Below are 18,146 nucleotides of genomic sequence, written 5' to 3' on the forward strand. Positions count from 1 at the left end.
AGCATGACAATGCCCCTGTGCACAAAGTGAGGTCCATACAGAAATGGTTTGTCGAGATTGGTGTGGAAGAACTTGACTGGCCTGCACAGAGCCCTGACCTCAACCCCATCAAACACCTTTGGGAAGAATTGGAACACCAACTGCCAGCCAGGCCTAATCACCCAACATCAGTATCTGACCTCACTGATGCTCATGGCTGAATGGAAGCAAGTCCCCACAGCAATGTTCCAACATCTATTGGAAGGTTTTCCCAGAAGAGTAGAGGCTGTTAATAAAGCAGCAAAAGGGGGACCAACTACATATTAATGCCCATGATATTGGAATGACATGTTCGATGAGCAGGTTTCCACATACTTTTGGTCATGTAGTGTATGTCTGTTGTAATCACAACTCCTCTGGGTCTCAAGTGAATGTTGTGAGATAGACTAATTCATTCCTTTGTATCCATCAGAGGAAAATATACCAATGTCATGTCCTCTTCTATATGGTGTATGTCTCTTATCAATTTCATAGATTCCCAATACTGCAGTCTCTCTATCCGAGGTATATCACTGAAGACTGTCTGTGCTTGTGCAGTTGTGTAGCTAGCTATAGTAGGTTTCACTCACTCTGTGCTATTATCAGGGTCGGAAATTTTACTTTCAACCTCAGTTGCTTTATCCTCTTGCAGTGGCAAAACAACTCCTCCAAGAATAGAAGTACTACCTCTCCCATCCTCTCAAAAGGATTGACACCCTTTCATCGCACACAACAAAGCACAAACAGCAGAGAGGAAACAGCGGTTGTTATGTGTAAGGATAGATGCAGTGCTATCTTCATGGGACCATGCAGCATCTCCCAGCTGAGAGAGAGACAGACTCTGAGCTTATTACTGAAGAAGGAAATCCATCCCTGGTGTTCCATTCACTTTTAATGATGCATGTTTACCTGTGTAAAAAGGCAGGAATAAAAACACCTCAGAGGAAACCTCAATGCTTTTCTCTCTCTCTCTCTCTCTCTCTCTCTCTCTCTCTCTCTCTCTCTCTCTCTCTCTCTCTCTCTCTCTCTCTCTCTCTCTCTCTCTCTCTCTCAGTGGGTGTATGAGTGTGTCTCCATGCAAAGGAGAGTACTAAGAGTTCTTTAATTATAGATTTACAGCTGAATCACTCTTTGGTGGCTGTATGTCAGACAGGGACCTGCTGGTACATGGCCATAGAGAGAGTCCAAAAGCCATTATGTGTCATCCTCCCCCTCCATACCCCCTTGAATGGCCTACAGTACAGAACATTCACTTGTCCGGAACATCACTCATTGCTACATTGACAACTAGCTTAGCATCCCTACTAAGACAGCGAAGGAGCCTGCCTTCTGCAGTCTTCCAGATTGAACTACCACAGAGCACACACTGAACTGTACCAACCCTCAAGCAAATGTTTACTTTATCTCCATTGAACTTACTCCAATAAACCCCCTCAAAACCTACTCCCAACCGATCAACACCTTACTGACATCAAACAACTCACTCTTTGTAACACGCTAGAGCTTTTGTTACGTGTGAATAAAATAAACACTTATTAAACACCTCACTTTAATTGAAGGCAGCTTTTTAAGCTATCTGCAATTTTCCAAATCCTATTTCTTTATACCATAATCATTCATTTCTCCGTAATAGTTTACCTTTCCTCCCCTTCACTAATTGACTAGGGATATTAAAGACACGCTGTGCAGGAGGCATCTCCTGGGAGAAACGCAGCTTTGGCCAAATCCCTTTAAATGAGAAGCTCCTACTATTTGTCCTCCACTTCCAGGACTTTTGATTGCACTCGGTATCCAAGACAACCAGAACGGATGGAAATTCTGGAGGGACATTTCTGTGGGAACAGTGACTCACAAGATTCGATGGGGCTGCAGACCTTTTATGAGAGAATAGGGAAAGAGCCTGTATGTTTATTAGATAGGATGTGTGGATAGACACAGTTCAGCTGGTTTTAAAGGGGACTGATGAAGGATGTGTCTGTGTGCATATGTGTATGTCTGCGTGTGTGTGTGAGTGTGTGGCGTGAGAGTATGTATGTGTGTGTGTGCGAGCATGTGAATAAGTGCGTTTGTGTGTGCGTATGTATATCATCTTGTTTATTACAAGGTCAGTCTAATTGCTATATAATATAACTTTGTCTGTACTCCTGTGCTCTGCCTCCTCAGCTCCAATGTTTGACTATGGAGACATGCTGTCCCCTCTGAGTGAAACAGAGAGCACGATCACTGTGTTGCTTCGCCCCGCCCTGGGCAGGGGAGCACCCGTCAGGTGAGAACACAACAGCAACAGACACACACAGGCATGTACATAAATATATGCATTTGCATTGTGTGCCCCCCCAACCTCTCTTTTTATGCTGCTGCTACTCTCTGTTTATCATATCTGCATAGTCACTTTAACTATACATTCATGTACATACTACCTCAATTGGTCCGAACAACCAGTGCTCCCGCACATTGGCTAACCGGGCTATCTGCATTGTGTCCTGCCACCCACCACCCGCCAATCCCTCTTTTTACGCTACTGCTACTCTCTCATCATATATGCTTAGTCACTTTAACCATATCTACATGTACATACTACCTCAATCAGCCTGACTAGCCGGTATGTAGCCTCGCTACTTTCATAGCCTCGCTACTGTATATAGCCTGTCTTTTTACTGTTATTTATTTACTTACCTATTGTTCACATAATACCTTTTTTGCACTATTGGTTAGAGCCTGTAAGTAAGCATTTCACTGTTGTATTCGGCGCACTTGACAAATAAACTTTGATTTGATTTCGATTTATAGACATTTTGATGTCACATTTACAGCACATACATATTATTTGCCAATGCCCCTATATGACCAAACTTAATGAGAAACATCTTACATCTCTCTCTCCACCAGTACGTACCAGGTTGTGGTAGAGGAGGAGAGTGGCAGGAAGGTGAAGAGGGAGCTGGGGGTTCAGGACTGTTACCCTCTGCCCATGTCCCATGGGGAGGCCCAGGCCAGAGGGACCTCCAACTACTACACGGCCGAGCTGCTTCCCAGCAGCTTGCCTGAAGCCAGCCCCTTCACCGTGGGGGACAACCACACCTACAATGGCTACTGGAACATCCCGCTGGACCCCCGCAAGAGCTACCTCGTCTACTTCCAGGCCATGAGCAACTTCAGAGGGGTGAGTACAGGACTTGAAGAAGGCTGTGGCTGATTTCTAGATCAACCCGTAGTCCCTAGGTGATCTGAGAGTATGGGTAGGTAAGCAATAGGTCATTATCACAATACGGCTTAGAGCATTTGATTTGGCTGCTGGGAGACCCCCAGCTCGTTTAAAACCATTGACAACTACCTGCGGGTTTCAAGGCATTTTTAAATAAATGTTATCACTATTTGGTTTTAATATCATCACTTCTTGAAGACCATAGTCAGAACTATACATTTCCGATTATTCCACATTTAGCTCTATGATCGGAGTTATACGACAAGTAACTCGTGCTTTTGATGATCAGATAACATCAATTGATTATGTACTGTTTTCAGATATGTGAGGGTGTCCTATCCATATAGCTAGCCTTGTCATTTAGCTTGCTTCATCAGAGATTAGGATTTTGGAAAGAGCTTGGCATGGGCAAATCACTTGTCAGAAAATGTAAAAGATACGGCGTGGCTAATCTCAGTGCGACGGCTCCCGGTGAGAGCAGTAGTCCAATGGAGATGTTATGTTAAAACAAAAAAATGCCCAATGCCATCATGCACTGATTAAGAGACACTTCAACACGTATTATTAGAATGTAGCAGAACAAAGCAAATCTGGGAACAAATGCAAGATATTGGAGACACTATTCAAGTCAGCCATACTGAGAACAATGGGAAGTTATTTACTTTTTATTCTATATATATATATATATATATATATATACATACATATATATACATACATATATATATACATACATACAGTATATATAATGTAAATGTGATGTAATTTATAATGTATGCTAATAATCCAGTTTAAAAATAATAAAGATAATAATAATGCCTAATAATATAATTTAAAAGCACAAAAAAAGGAACAAAACAAGAAATGATGCAAACAACTGGTTGTAAGTCATGAAAGAGAAAAGAAGCAGAGAAATATGGTTTAACAGCGGATGTTGTTTGAAAAATGTATGGTTTTCTGTTGGACTGCTGTCATCACCACTACAGATGGCAAGCAAATCAAACAATATTTGGATATAGCCATCTAGTTTATCCCCTGTGTAACGGCGTTCTTCGTTTGTTGAAAGAGAGTCGGACCGAAATGCAGCGTGGTGGTTACTCATGTCTTTAATGAAACGAATGACGATACATGAAATAACTTATAAATACAAAAACAACAAACGGAACGTGAAACCTAATACAGCCTATCTGGTGAACACTACACAAAGACAGGAACAATCACCCACGAAATACAAAGTGAAACTCAGGCTACCTAAATACGGTTCCCAATCAGAGGCAACGAGAATCACCTGACTGCTGATTGAGAACCGCCTCAGGCAGCCAAGCCTATACAACACCCCTAATCAGCCGCGATCCCAAATACTACAAACCCCAATACGAATTACAACAACATAAACCCCTGTCACACCCTGGCCTGACCAAATATATAACGAAAACACAAAACACTAAGACCAAGGCGTGACAGAACCCCCCCCCCCCCCCAAGGTGCGGACTCCCGGACGCACCTCAAAACCAAAGGGAGGGTCCGGGTGGGCGTCTGTCATTGGTGGCGGCTCCGGCTCGGGACGTGGACCCCACTTCATTAATGTCCTAGTTCCTCCCCTTCGCGTCCTGGGATAATCCACCCTCGCCGCCGACCATGGCCTAATAGTCCTCACCCAGAACCCCAGAGAACTGAGGAGCATCTCGTGACTGAGGGGCATCTCGGGACTGAGGGGCATCTCGGGACTGAGGGGCATCTCGGGACTGAGGGGCATCTCGGGACTGAGGGGCATCTCGGGACTGAGGGGCATCTCGGGACTGAGGGGCAGCCCGGAACAGAGGGGCAGCCCGGAACAGAGGGGCAGCCCGGAACAGAGGGGCAGCCCAGTACTGAGAGGAAGCCCAGTACTGAGATGAAGCTCAGGTAGGTAGTAGGCTCCGGTAGATCCTGGCTGGCTGGCGGATCTGGAAGATTCAGGTTGACTAGCAGATCTGGAAGATTCAGGTTGACTAGCAGATCTGGAAGATTCTGGTTGACTAGCAGATCTGGAAGATTCTGGTTGACAGGCTGATCTGGAAGATTCTGGTTGACAGGCTGATCTGGAAGATTCTGGTTGACTGGCAGATCTGGAAGATTCTGGTTGACAGGCTGATCTGGAAGATTCTGGTTGACAGGCTGATCTGGAAGATTCTGGTTGACTGGCAGATCTAGAAGATCATGGCTGACTGGCGGATCTAGCTGCTCTATGCAGACTGACAGCTCTGACTGCTCCATGCAGGCTGACAGCTCCTTGCAGACTGGCAGCTCTGGCTGCTTCATGCAGACTGACAGCTCTGACTGCTCCATGCAGGCTGACAGCACCCTGCAGACTGGCAGCTCCTTGCAGACTGACAGCTCCTTGCAGACTGACAGCTCCTTGCAGACTGGCAGCTCCCTGCAGACTGGCAGCTCCTTGCAGACTGACAGCTCTGACTGCTCCATGCAGGCTGACAGCTCCTTGCAGACTGACAGCTCCTTGCAGACTGGCAGCTCCTTGCAGACTGGCAGCTCCCTGCAGACTGGCAGCTCCTTGCAGACTGGCAGCTCCTTGCAGACTGGCAGCTCCTTGCAGACTGACAGCTCTGGCTGCTTCATGCAGACTGACAGCTCTGACAGCTCCTTGCAGACTGGCAGTTCCTTGCAGACTGACAGCTCCTTGCAGACTGACAGCTCCCTGCAGACTGGCAGCTCCTTGCAGACTGACAGCTCTGACTGCTCCATGCAGGCTGACAGCTCCTTGCAGACTGACAGCTCCTTGCAGACTGGCAGCTCCTTGCAGACTGGCAGCTCCTTGCAGACTGACAGCTCCCTGCAGACTGGCAGCTCCTTGCAGACTGACAGCTCTGACTACTCCATGCAGGCTGACAGCTCCTTGCAGACTGACAGCTCTGGCTGCTTCATGCAGACTGACAGCTCTGACTGCTCCATGTAGGCTGACAGCTCCTTGCAGACTGACAGCTCCTTGCAGACTGGCAGCTCCTTGCAGACTGGCAGCTCCTTGCAGACTGACAGCTCTGGCTGCTTCATGCAGACTGACAGCTCTAACTGCTCCATGCAGGCTGACAGCACCCTGCAGACTGGCAGCTCCTTGCAGACTGTGAGCTCTGGCTGCTTCATGCAGACTGACAGCTCTGGCTGCTTCATGCAGACTGACAGCTCCCTGCAGACTGGCAGCTCCTTGCAGACTGGCAGCTCCCTGCAGACTGGCAGCTCCTTGCAGACTGGCAGCTCCTTGCAGACTGGCAGCTCAGGCTGCTTCAAACAGGCAGGAGGCTCCGGCAGCGCAGGAGAGGAGGAAACCGCTGGCTGCGCTGAACAGGCGGGAGACTCCGACAGCGCAGGAGAGGAGGAAAACGCTGGCTGCGCTGAACAGGCGGGAGACTCCGACAGCGCAGGAGGGAAGGAAGGCTCTGGCTGTGCTGAACAGGCGGGAGACTCCGACAGAGCAGGAGAGGCGATGCGCACTGTAGGCCTGATGCGTGGTGCGGGCACTGGTGATACTGGAGCGAGGACACGCACAGGAAGCCTGGTGCGGGGAGCTGCTACCGGAGGACTGGTGTGTGGAGGTGGCTCTGGATAGACCGGACCGTGCAGGCGCACTGGAGCTCTTGAGCACCGAGCCTGCCCAAGCTTACCTGGCTCGATGCCCACTCTAGCCCGGCCAATACGAAGGGCTGGTATGAACCGTACCGGGCTATGCACCCACACTGGAAACACCGTGCGCTCCATAGCATAACACAGTGTCTGCCCGGTCTCTCTAGCCCACCGGAAAGCACAGGGAGTTTGCGCAGGTCTCCTACCTGGCCTAGCCATACTCCCTGTAAGCCCCCCCCCCCCCAATAATTGTTTTGGGTTGCTTCTCGGGCTTCCTTGCCAACCGTGTTCCCTCGTATCGCCGGCTCCTATCTCCTGCTGCCTCTGCTTCCTCCTTGGGGCGGCGATATTCACCAGGCTGAGCCCAGGGTCCTCTTCCGTCTAATATCATCTCCCAAGACCAGAAGTCCTTATATCGCTGCTCCTCATGATTAACAGGGAGAGTTGGCTCAGGTCTGACACCCGACTCAGCCACTCTCCCTCTGAGCCCCCCCCCCAATACATTTTTGGGTCTGCTTTTCGGGCTTCGCTCTGCGCCGCCGTGTCTTTCTTTTCTCCAACTCCATTCGCCTATAGCCTTCTTCGCACTGCTCTAGCGAATCCCATGCGGGCTCAGGCATTCTCTCTGGGTCTGCCGCCCACCTGTCGATTTCTTCCCACGTCGTATACTCCATGCCATTGCTGTCCATTACGTCCTCCTTTCGCTGTTCCTGCCGTCGCTGCCTGTTACCACGCTGCTCGGTCCGTGTGTGGTGGGTGATTCTGTAACGGTGTTCTTCGTTTGTTGAAAGAGAGTCGGACCGAAATGCAGCGTGGTGGTTACTCATGTCTTTAATGAAACGAATGACGATACATGAAATAACTTATAAATACAAAAACAACAAACGGAACGTGAAACCTAATACAGCCTATCTGGTGAACACTACACAAAGACAGGAACAATCACCCACGAAATACAAAGTGAAACTCAGGCTACCTAAATACGGTTCCCAATCAGAGGCAACGAGAATCACCTGACTGCTGATTGAGAACCGCCTCAGGCAGCCAAGCCTATACAACACCCCTAATCAGCCGCGATCCCAAATACTACAAACCCCAATACGAATTACAACAACATAAACCCCTGTCACACCCTGGCCTGACCAAATATATAACGAAAACACAAAACACTAAGACCAAGGTGTGACACCCTGAAAGTTAGTTTGATAATAACTAGCCATATTGAAGTGATCTGTTCTGAGCTAGCGAACCAATTTGACGTGTTCCATCAATAAATATACAGTTGAAGTCAGAAGTTTACATACACCTTTAGCCAAATACATTTAAACAAAGTTTTTCACAATTCCTGACATTTAATCCTAGTAAAAATTCCCTGTCTTTGGTCAGTTAGGATCACCAATTTATTTTAAGAATGTGAAATGTCAGAATAATAGTATTGAGAATGATTTATTTCAGCTTTTATTTCTTTCATCACATTCTCAGTGGATCAGAAGTTTACATACACTCAATTAGTATTTGTTAGCATTGGTTAACTTGGGTCAAATGTTTTGGGTAGCCTTCCCCAAGTTGCCCACAATAAGTTGGGTGAATTTTGGCCCATTCCTCCTGACAGAGCTGGTGTAACTGAATCAGGTTTGTAGGCCTCCTTGCTCGCTCACGCTTTTTCAGTTCTGCCCACAAATGTTCTATAGTATTGAGGTCAGGGCTTAGTAATGGCCACTCCAATACCTTGACTTTGTTGTCCTTAAGCCATTTTGCCACAACTTTGGAAGTATACTTGGGGTCATTGTCCATTTGGAAGACCAATTTGTGACCAAGCTTTAACTTCCTGACTGATGTCTTGAGATGTTACTTCAATATACGCACACAATTTTCCTCCCTCATGAGGCCATCTATTTTGCGAAGTCCACTAGTCCCTCCTGCAGCAAAGCACCCCCACAACATGGTACTGCCACCCCCATGCTTCACGGTTGGGATGGTGTTCTTCGGCTTGCAAGCATCCCCCTTTTTCCTCCAAACATAATGATGGTCATTATGGCCAAACAGTTCTATTTTTGTTTCATCAGACCAGAAGACATATCTCCAAAAAGTATGATCTTTGTCCCCATGTACAGTTGCTAACCGTAGTCTGGCTTTTTTATGGCGGTTTTGGAGCAGTGGATTCTTCCTTGTTGAGCAGCCTTTCAGGTTATGTCGATATAGGACTCGTTTTACTGTGGATATACAATTTACTCAAATGGTGTCAATTAGCAATTTCAGAAACTTCTAAAGCCATGATGCAATTTTCTGGAATTTCCCAAGCTGTTGACCCACTGGAATGATGATACAGTGAATTATAAATTAAATAGTCTGTCTGTAAACAATTGTTGGAAAGATTACTTGTGTCACACAAATCATCAAGGAACCCACCAGGTACAACCCTAACTCTGTAAACAAGGGCACCCTCATAGACGTCATCCTGACCAACTGGCCCTCCAAATACACCTCCGCTGTCTTCAACCAGGATCTCAGCGATCACTGCCTCATTGCCTGTATCCGCTACGGAGCCGCAGTCAAACGACCACCCCTCATCACTGTCAAACGCTCCCTAAAACACTTCTGTGAGCAGGCCTTTCTAATCGACCTGGCCCGGGTATCCTGGAAGGACATTGACCTCATCCCGTCAGTTGAGGATGCCTGGTCATTCTTTAAAAGTAACTTCCTCACCATTTTAGATAAGCATGCTCCGTTCAAAAAATGCAGAACTAAGAACAGATACAGCCCTTGGTTCACCCCAGACCTGACTGCCCTCGACCAGCACAAAAACATCCTGTGGCGGACTGCAATAGCATCGAATAGTCCCCGTGATATGCAACTGTTCAGGGAAGTCCGGAACCAATACACGCAGTCAGTCAGGAAAGCTAAGGCCAGCTTCTTCAGGCAGAAGTTTGCATCCTGTAGCTCCAACTCCAAAAAGTTCTGGGACACTGTGAAGTCCATGGAGAACAAGAGCACCTCCTCCCAGCTGCCCACTGCACTGAGGCTAGGTAACACGGTCACCACTGATAAATCCATGATTATCGAAAACTTCAATAAGCATTTCTCAATGGCTGGCCATGCCTTCCGCCTGGCTACTTCAACCTCGGCCAACAGCTCCGCCCCCCCCGCAGCTCCTCGCCCAAGCCTCTCCAGGTTCTCCTTTACCAAAATCCAGATAGCAGATGTTCTGAAAGAGCTGCAAAACCTGGACCCGTACAAATCAGCTGGGCTTGACAATCTGGACCCTCTATTTCTGAAACTATCTGCCACCATTGTCGCAACCCCTATTACCAGCCTGTTCAACCTCTCTTTCATCTCGTCTGAGATCCCCAAGGATTGGAAAGCTGCCGCAGTCATCCCCCTCTTCAAAGGGGGAGACACCCTGGACCCAAACTGTTACAGACCTATATCCATCCTGCCCTGCCTATCTAAGGTCTTCGAAAGCCAAGTCAACAAACAGGTCACTGACCATCTCGAATCCCACCGTACCTTCTCCGCTGTGCAATCTGGTTTCCGAGCCGGTCATGGGTGCACCTCAGCCACACTCAAGGTACTAAATGACATCATAACCGCCATCGATAAAAGACAGTACTGTGCAGCCGTCTTCATCGACCTTGCCAAGGCTTTCGACTCTGTCAATCACCATATTCTTATCGGCAGACTCAGTAGCCTCAGTTTTTCGGATGACTGCCTTGCCTGGTTCACCAATTACTTTGAGAGTTCAGTGTGTCAAATCGGAGGGCATGCTGTCCGGTCCTCTGGCAGTCTCTATGGGGGTGCCACAGGGTTCAATTCTCGGGCCGACTCTTTTCTCTGTGTATATCAATGATGTTGCTCTTGCTGCGGGCGATTCCCTGATCCACCTCTACGCAGACGACACCATTCTATATACTTTCGGCCCGTCTTTGGACACTGTGCTATCTAACCTCCAAACAAGCTTCAATGCCATACAACACTCCTTCCGTGGCCTCCAACTGCTCTTAAACGCTAGTAAAACCAAATGCATGCTTTTCAACCGGTCGCTGCCTGCACCTGCATGCCCGACTAGCATCACCACCCTGGATGGTTCCGACCTAGAATATGTGGACGTCTATAAGTACCTAGGTGTCTGGCTAGACTGCAAACTCTCCTTCCAGACTCATATCAAACATCTCCAATCGAAAATCAAATCAAGAGTCTGCTTTCTATTCCGCAACAAAGCCTCCTTCACTCAAGCCGCCAAGCTTACCCTAGTAAAACTGACTATCCTACCGATCCTCGACTTCGGCGATGTCATCTACAAAATGGCTTCCAACACTCTACTCAGCAAACTGGATGCAGTCTATCACAGTGCCATCCGTTTTGTCACTAAAGCACCTTATACCACCCACCACTGCGACTTGTATGCTCTAGTCGGCTGGCCCTCGCTACATATTCGTCGCCAGACCCACTGGCTCCAGGGCATCTACAAGTCTATGCTAGGTAAAGCTCCGCCTTATCTCAGCTCACTGGTCACGATGGCAACACCCATCCGTAGCACGCGCTCCAGCAGGTGTATCTCACTGATCATCCCTAAAGCCAACACCTCATTTGGCCGCCTTTCGTTCCAGTACTCTGCTGCCTGTGACTGGAACGAATTGCAAAAATCGCTGAAGTTGGAGACTTTTATCTCCCTCACCAACTTCAAACATCAGCTATCTGAGCAGCTAACCGATCGCTGCAGCTGTACATAGTCTATTGGTAAATAGCCCACCCTTTTCACCTACCTCATCCCCATACAGTTTTTATTTATTTACTTTTCTGCTCTTCTGCACACCAATATCTCTACCTGTACATGACCATCTGATCTTTTATCACTCCAGTGTTAATCTGCAAAATTGTAATTATTTGCCTACCTCCTCATGCCTTTTGCACACATTGTATATAGACCCCCCCTTTGTTTTCTACTGTGTTATTGACTTGTTAATTGTTTACTCCATGTGTAACTCTTTGTTGTATGCTCACACTGCTATGCTTTATCTTGGCCAGGTCGCAGTTGCAAATGAGAACTTGTTCTCAACTAGCCTACCTGGTTAAATAAAGGTGAAATAAAAAAATAAAAAATAAAAAATGCACAAAGTAGATGTACTAACTGACTTGCTAAAATGATAGTTTGTTTACAAGATATTTGTTAAGTGGTTGAAAAACTAGTTTTAATGGTTCCAACCTAAGTGTATGTAAACTTCTGACTTCAACTATAGGTATTCCTCTAGTCTAGATGCATCGTCTGTTGGTCTATTGGGGCAGTAAGCAAATTGAAGTGGGTTTAGTGTGTCAGGTAAGGTAGAGGTGATTTTATCCTTGAATAGTCTCTTAAAGCACTTCATGATGACAGAGGTGAGTGCTACGGGGCGATAGTAATTTAATTGAATTACCTTTGCTTTCTTGGGTACAGGAAGGAACAACGGTGTACATCTTGAAGCATGTGGGGACAGTAGATTTGGATAGGGAGAGATTGAATTTATCCGTAAACACTCCAGCCAGCTGGTCTGCGAATGCTCTGAGGACGCAGCTAGGGGTTGCCCTCTGGGCAGGCAGCCTTTCGAGGTTTAACACTTTTAAATGTCTTACTAACCAGAGGTCCGACGTACAGTATGTATGTAATGTATGTATGTATGTATGTACAGTGGGGAGAACAAGTATTTGATACACTGCCAATTTTGCAGGTTTTCCTACTTACAAAGCATGTAGAGGTCTGTCATTTTTATCATAGGTACACTTCAATAAAATGCAAATGAATTATTTAAAAATCATACAATGTGATTTTCTGGATTTTTGTTTTAGATTCCGTCTCTCACAGTTGAAGTGTACCTATGATAAAAATGACAGACCTCCTACATGCTTTGTAAGTAGGAAAACCTGCAAAATCGGCAGTGTATCAAATACTTGTTCTCCCCACTGTATGTATGTATGTATGGTGTGTATGTAAACAAACTTCCGACTTCAACTTTAGCCTATCATGGCTGTCTGCATCAATCGTGAACACTCTTAAAAACAATGTTGAAAAGGGTATAATGTTTGCTAACTTCACTAGGTAGGCCTATGTTGGTTGGAGAAAAAGTACACTAGGTCTGCTTACCACTATGTTTAGCCAACTGTGTAAAGTTTCTACCAGTAGCTTGCAAACTAAACATTATAATATCAGCTAACAGTACATCGGAAAATGCACCCTTCTGCTGCTTGACAGGCAGAGCCCACAAAGGATGGGAAATTAGATGATGTTACAACTAAATAGTTAACATTTATTTAAAAATAAATTGAAAATGGCATGCAGTTGTCAAAAGTTTAAAAGGAGGTGGGGGTCTCCTTGCCCCCCAGCAGGCAAATCGAATGCTTTGCACCTTATTGAGACATTTTATTGATAACGACCTATATGATAATTGCTTCAGTTGCTAATTGGCTGGGTAAAATTTTTGCCCAATTACTTACCAATCATTTCCAATCCACAGCAGTGCCCAGAGAGTAGTGGGCAATTTGGAATTCAATATGTAACGCCAAATGCGTGTTGGTTTGAAAACGTTGTATTTTTCTAACTTCCATTGTCCTCCACAAGACTGGCTGAAAACAATGCTTTCAGAAAGTATTCAGACGACTTGACTTTTTCTACATTTTGTGACGTTACAGCCTTATTCTAAAATGTATTAAATAAAACTAAATACTCAACAATCTACACACAATACCCCATAATGACAAAGTGTAAACAGGTTTTTAGAATGTTTGAAAATGTACTAAAAACAGAAATACCTCATAAGTAATCAGATCATTTGCTATGAGACTCAAAATTAAGCTCAGGTGCATCCTGTTTCCATTGAACATCCTTGAGATGTTTCTACAACTTGATTGGAGTCCACCTTTGATAAATTCAATTGATTGGACATGATTTGAAAAGGCACACACATGTCTATATAAGGTCCCAGAGTTGACAGTGCATGTCAGAACAAAAACCAAGCTATGAGGTCAAAGGAATTGTCCTAGAGCTCCGAGACAGGATTGTGTCGAGGCACACATCTCTAGAAGGGTACCAAAACATTTCTGCAGCATTGAAGGTCCCCAAGAATGGCCTCCATCATTCTTAAATGGAAAAAGTTTGGAACCCCCAACACTAATCCTAGATCTGGCAACACCCAGCCAAACTGAGCGTCAGATAACAACATTGACGAATACGCTGATTCGGTGTGCGAGTTCATTAGAACGTGCGTTGAAGATGTCGTTCCCATAGCAACGATTAAAACATTCCCTAACCAGAAACCGTGGATTGATGGCAGCATTCGTGTGAAACTGAAAGCGCGAACCACTGCTTTTAATCAGGGCAAGGTGTCTGGTAATATGACCGAATACAAACAGTGCAGCTATTCCCTCCGCAAGGCTATCAAACAAGCTAAGCGCCAGTACAGAGACAAAGTAGAATCTCAATTCAACGGCTCAGACACAAGAGGCATGTGGCAGGGTCTACAGTCAATCACGGACTACAGGAAGAAATCCAGCCCAGTCACGGACCAGGATGTCTTGCTCCCAGGCAGACTAAATAACTTTTTTGCCCGCTTTGAGGACAATACTGTGCCACTGACACGGCCTGCAACGAAAACATGCGGTCTCTCCTTCACTGCAGCCGAGGTGAGTAAGACATTTAAACGTGTTAACCCTCGCAAGGCTGCAGACCCAGACGGCATCCCCAGCCGCGCCCTCAGAGCATGCGCAGACCAGCTGGCCGGTGTGTTTACGGACATATTCAATCAATCCCTATACCAGTCTGCTGTTCCCACATGCTTCAAGAGGGCCACCATTGTTCCTGTTCCCAAGAAAGCTAAGGTAACTGAGCTAAACGACTACCGCCCCGTAGCACTCACATCCGTCATCATGAAGTGCTTTGAGAGACTAGTCAAGGACCATATCACCTCCACCCTACCTGACACCCTAGACCCACTCCAATTTGCTTACCGCCCAAATAGGTCCACAGACGATGCAATCTCAACCACACTGCACACTGCCCTAACCCATCTGGACAAGAGGAATACCTATGTGAGAATGCTGTTCATCGACTACAGCTCGGCATTCAACACCATAGTACCCTCCAAGCTCGTCATCAAGCTCGAGACCCTGGGTCTCGACCCCGCCCTGTGCAACTGGGTACTGGACTTCCTGACGGGCCGCCCCCAGGTGGTGAGGGTAGGCAACAACATCTCCACCCCTCTGATCCTCAACACTGGGGCCCCACAAGGGTGCGTTCTGAGCCCTCTCCTGTACTCCCTGTTTACCCACGACTGCGTGGCCACGCACGCCTCCAACTCAATCATCAAGTTTGCGGACGACACAACAGTGGTAGGCTTGATTACCAACAACGACGAGACGGCCTACAGGGAGGAGGTGAGGGCCCTCGGAGTGTGGTGTCAGGAAAATAACCTCACACTCAACGTCAACAAAACTAAGGAGATGATTGTGGACTTCAGGAAACAGCAGAGGGAACACCCCCCTATCCACATCAATGGAACAGTAGTGGAGAGGGTAGCAAGTTTTAAGTTCCTTGGCATACACATCACAGACAAACTGAATTGGTCCACTCACACAGACAGCATCGTGAAGAAGGCGCAGCAGCGCCTCTTCAACCTCAGGAGGCTGAAGAAATTCGGCTTGTCACCAAAAGCACTCACAAACTTCTACAAATGCACAATCGAGAGCATCCTGGCGGGGTGTATCACCGCCTGGTATGGCAACTGCACCGCCCTCAACCGTAAGGCTATCCAGAGGGTAGTGAGGTCTGCACAACGCATCACCGGGGGCAAACTACCTGCCCTCCAGGACACCTACACCACCCGATGCTACAGGAAGGCCATAAAGATCATCAAGGATATCAACCACCCGAGCCACTGCCTGTTCACCCCGCTGTCATCCAGAAGGCGAGGTCAGTACAGGTGCATCAAAGCTGGGACCGAGAGACTGAAAAACAGCTTCTATCTCAAGGCCATCAGACTGTTAAACAGCCACCACTAACATTGAGTGGCTGCTGCCAACACACTGTTAATGACACTGACTCAACTCCAGCCACTTTAATAATGGGAATTGATGGGAAATTATGTAAATATATCACTAGCCACTTTAAACAATGCTACCTTATATAATGTTACTTACCCTACATGATTCATCTCATATGCATATGTATATACTGTACTCTATATCATCGACTGCATCCTTATGTAATACATGTATCACTAGCCACTTTAACTATGCCACTTTGTTTACATACTCATCTCATATGTTATACTGTACTCGATATCATCTACTGTATCTTGCCTATGCTGCTTTGTACCATCACTCATTTATATATCCTTATGTACATATTCCTTATCCCCTTACACTGTGTATAAGACAGTAGTTTTTTTGGAATTGTTAGTTAGATTACTTGTTCGTTATTACTGCATTGTCGGAACTAGAAGCACAAGCATTTCGCTACACTTGCATTAACATCTGCTAACCATGTGTATGTGACAAATAAAATTTGATTTGATTTGAGCCAATGGCCACTCTGACAGAGCTCCAGAGTTCCTCTGAAAAGATAACCATCTCTGCAGCACTCCACCAATTAGGCCTTTATGGTAGAGTGGCCAGACTGAAGCCACTCCTCAGTAAAAGGCACATGACAACAACATTCTCTGGTCTGATGAAACCATGATTTAACTATTTTGCTTGTAGGCCAAGCGTCACGTCTGGAGGAAACCTGACACAATCTCTATGGTGAAGCATGGTGGTTGCAGCATCATGCTGTGGGGATGTTTTTCAGAAGCAGGGGCTGGGAGACTAGTCAGGATCCAGGAAAAGATGAACGGAGAAAAGTACAGAGAGATCCTTGATGAAAACCTGCTCCAGAGCGCTCAGGACCTCATACTGTGGTGAAGGTTCACCTTCCAACAGGACAACGACCCTAAGCACACAGCCAAGACAATGCAGGAGTGGCTTCAGGAGTTGAACCTGATCTAAAATCTCTTCAGAGACCTGAAAATAGCTGTGCAGCAACGCTCGCCATCCAACCTGACAGTGCTTGACAGGATCTGCAGAGAGGAGTGGGAGAAACTCCCCAAATGCAGGTGTCAAATCAAATCTTAAGCTTGTAGCATCATACCCAAGAAGTCTCAAGGCTGTAATCGCTGCCAAAGGTCCTTTAACAAAGTACTGAGTTAAAGGGTCTAAATACTTATGTAAATAATATTTTTTTGTTTTATACATTTGCAAAAATGTATAAACCTGTTTTTGCTTTGTCATTATGGGATATTATGTAGATTGATGAGAGAAAAAAAAACAATTTAGAACAAGGCTGTAACATAATAACGTAGAACAAGTCAAGTGGACTGAATACTTTCCGAAGGCACTGTATATTTCCAATAATGTGAATTTCCAATTATGTATGCCAGGTTTGAAAGAGCAGGGGAAATTACCTCCTTTAGGCTTGTACCCCATGTGAAAATATTTGTGGTGTGAAATGTGCTTGTTGGAAGAGAATGCCTGGATTGGCATGGTCCCTAGCTGGAATCCATGTAACTGAACGTGTCAAGCGCTTTGATTCGATGCACAGCATACAAAAGGTGTCAGGGACAGGGAATTACTTGTGCGCATTACTTCCAGCTAGTAAATCTGTGATTAGCTGGTATTACTCAGATAGACAACAGAGACAAGTGGGCTCTCCTTCTCTTCTCCCTCCAACATTATCCCTCCCTCCATTCTCTGTCCTTTCCCTCTTCCTCCTTTCTCTTTTCATCCCTCTGCTACTGGACTTAGCCTCCTCATCCCTAGCCTTATCCTCCATTCCCTCTCTCCTCATCCCTCCATTCTTCTCCTCTGTCTACTCATTTTTCCTCTCTGTTATTCCAAATCATTGGAGACTCATTAAACCCTGTGACTAATAGGATCCTCAGTAGAGGAAGATCCGGATCCTGATCCAGCAGGGCTTTATTCCAGACCACGTCCTCTGTTCCTGTTCTCCCACTCCACTGCTCCTCTCCTGCCCAAATAAAGCTGCAGCAGTCCCAATCATACACCTAGGAAGCCCCATTATCAGTCCAAACTGCCATTACAGGATCACCCCGCTACCTGGTAGAGACAATTACTTAGGGATAATTGGACACAGGTGCAGATGATCAGAGATAGAAATGTTCTGTTTTAATATTCAGAGAGGACTTTTCAAGGCTTTTCTTTGCAAATCTAAATCTGGGCCAGCATTCGGAGCAGTCTTTTGTGGATCATCAGTAAGGCAATGGATTCCTACGGGACTTTGCATCATTGC

The 18,146-nt window shown here is 46.3% G+C and overlaps 1 protein-coding gene across 2 annotated transcripts in view; it reads left to right on the forward strand.

Moving 5' to 3' along the window:
- LOC109902241 (receptor-type tyrosine-protein phosphatase U) overlaps positions 1-18,146 on the forward strand; it is a 326,293-nt gene that overhangs the window by 211,589 nt on the left and 96,558 nt on the right. For both annotated transcript variants that reach the window (XM_020498440.2, XM_031786469.1), the window contains exons 11-12: positions 2,182-2,284; positions 2,908-3,181. In XM_020498440.2, coding sequence (XP_020354029.1) covers positions 2,182-2,284; positions 2,908-3,181 — 377 coding nt within the window. The remainder of the gene's footprint in view (positions 1-2,181; positions 2,285-2,907; positions 3,182-18,146) is intronic.

Source organism: Oncorhynchus kisutch, linkage group LG13 (genome assembly GCF_002021735.2).
Source record: "Oncorhynchus kisutch isolate 150728-3 linkage group LG13, Okis_V2, whole genome shotgun sequence".
Classification (NCBI taxonomy): Eukaryota; Metazoa; Chordata; class Actinopteri; order Salmoniformes; family Salmonidae; genus Oncorhynchus; species Oncorhynchus kisutch.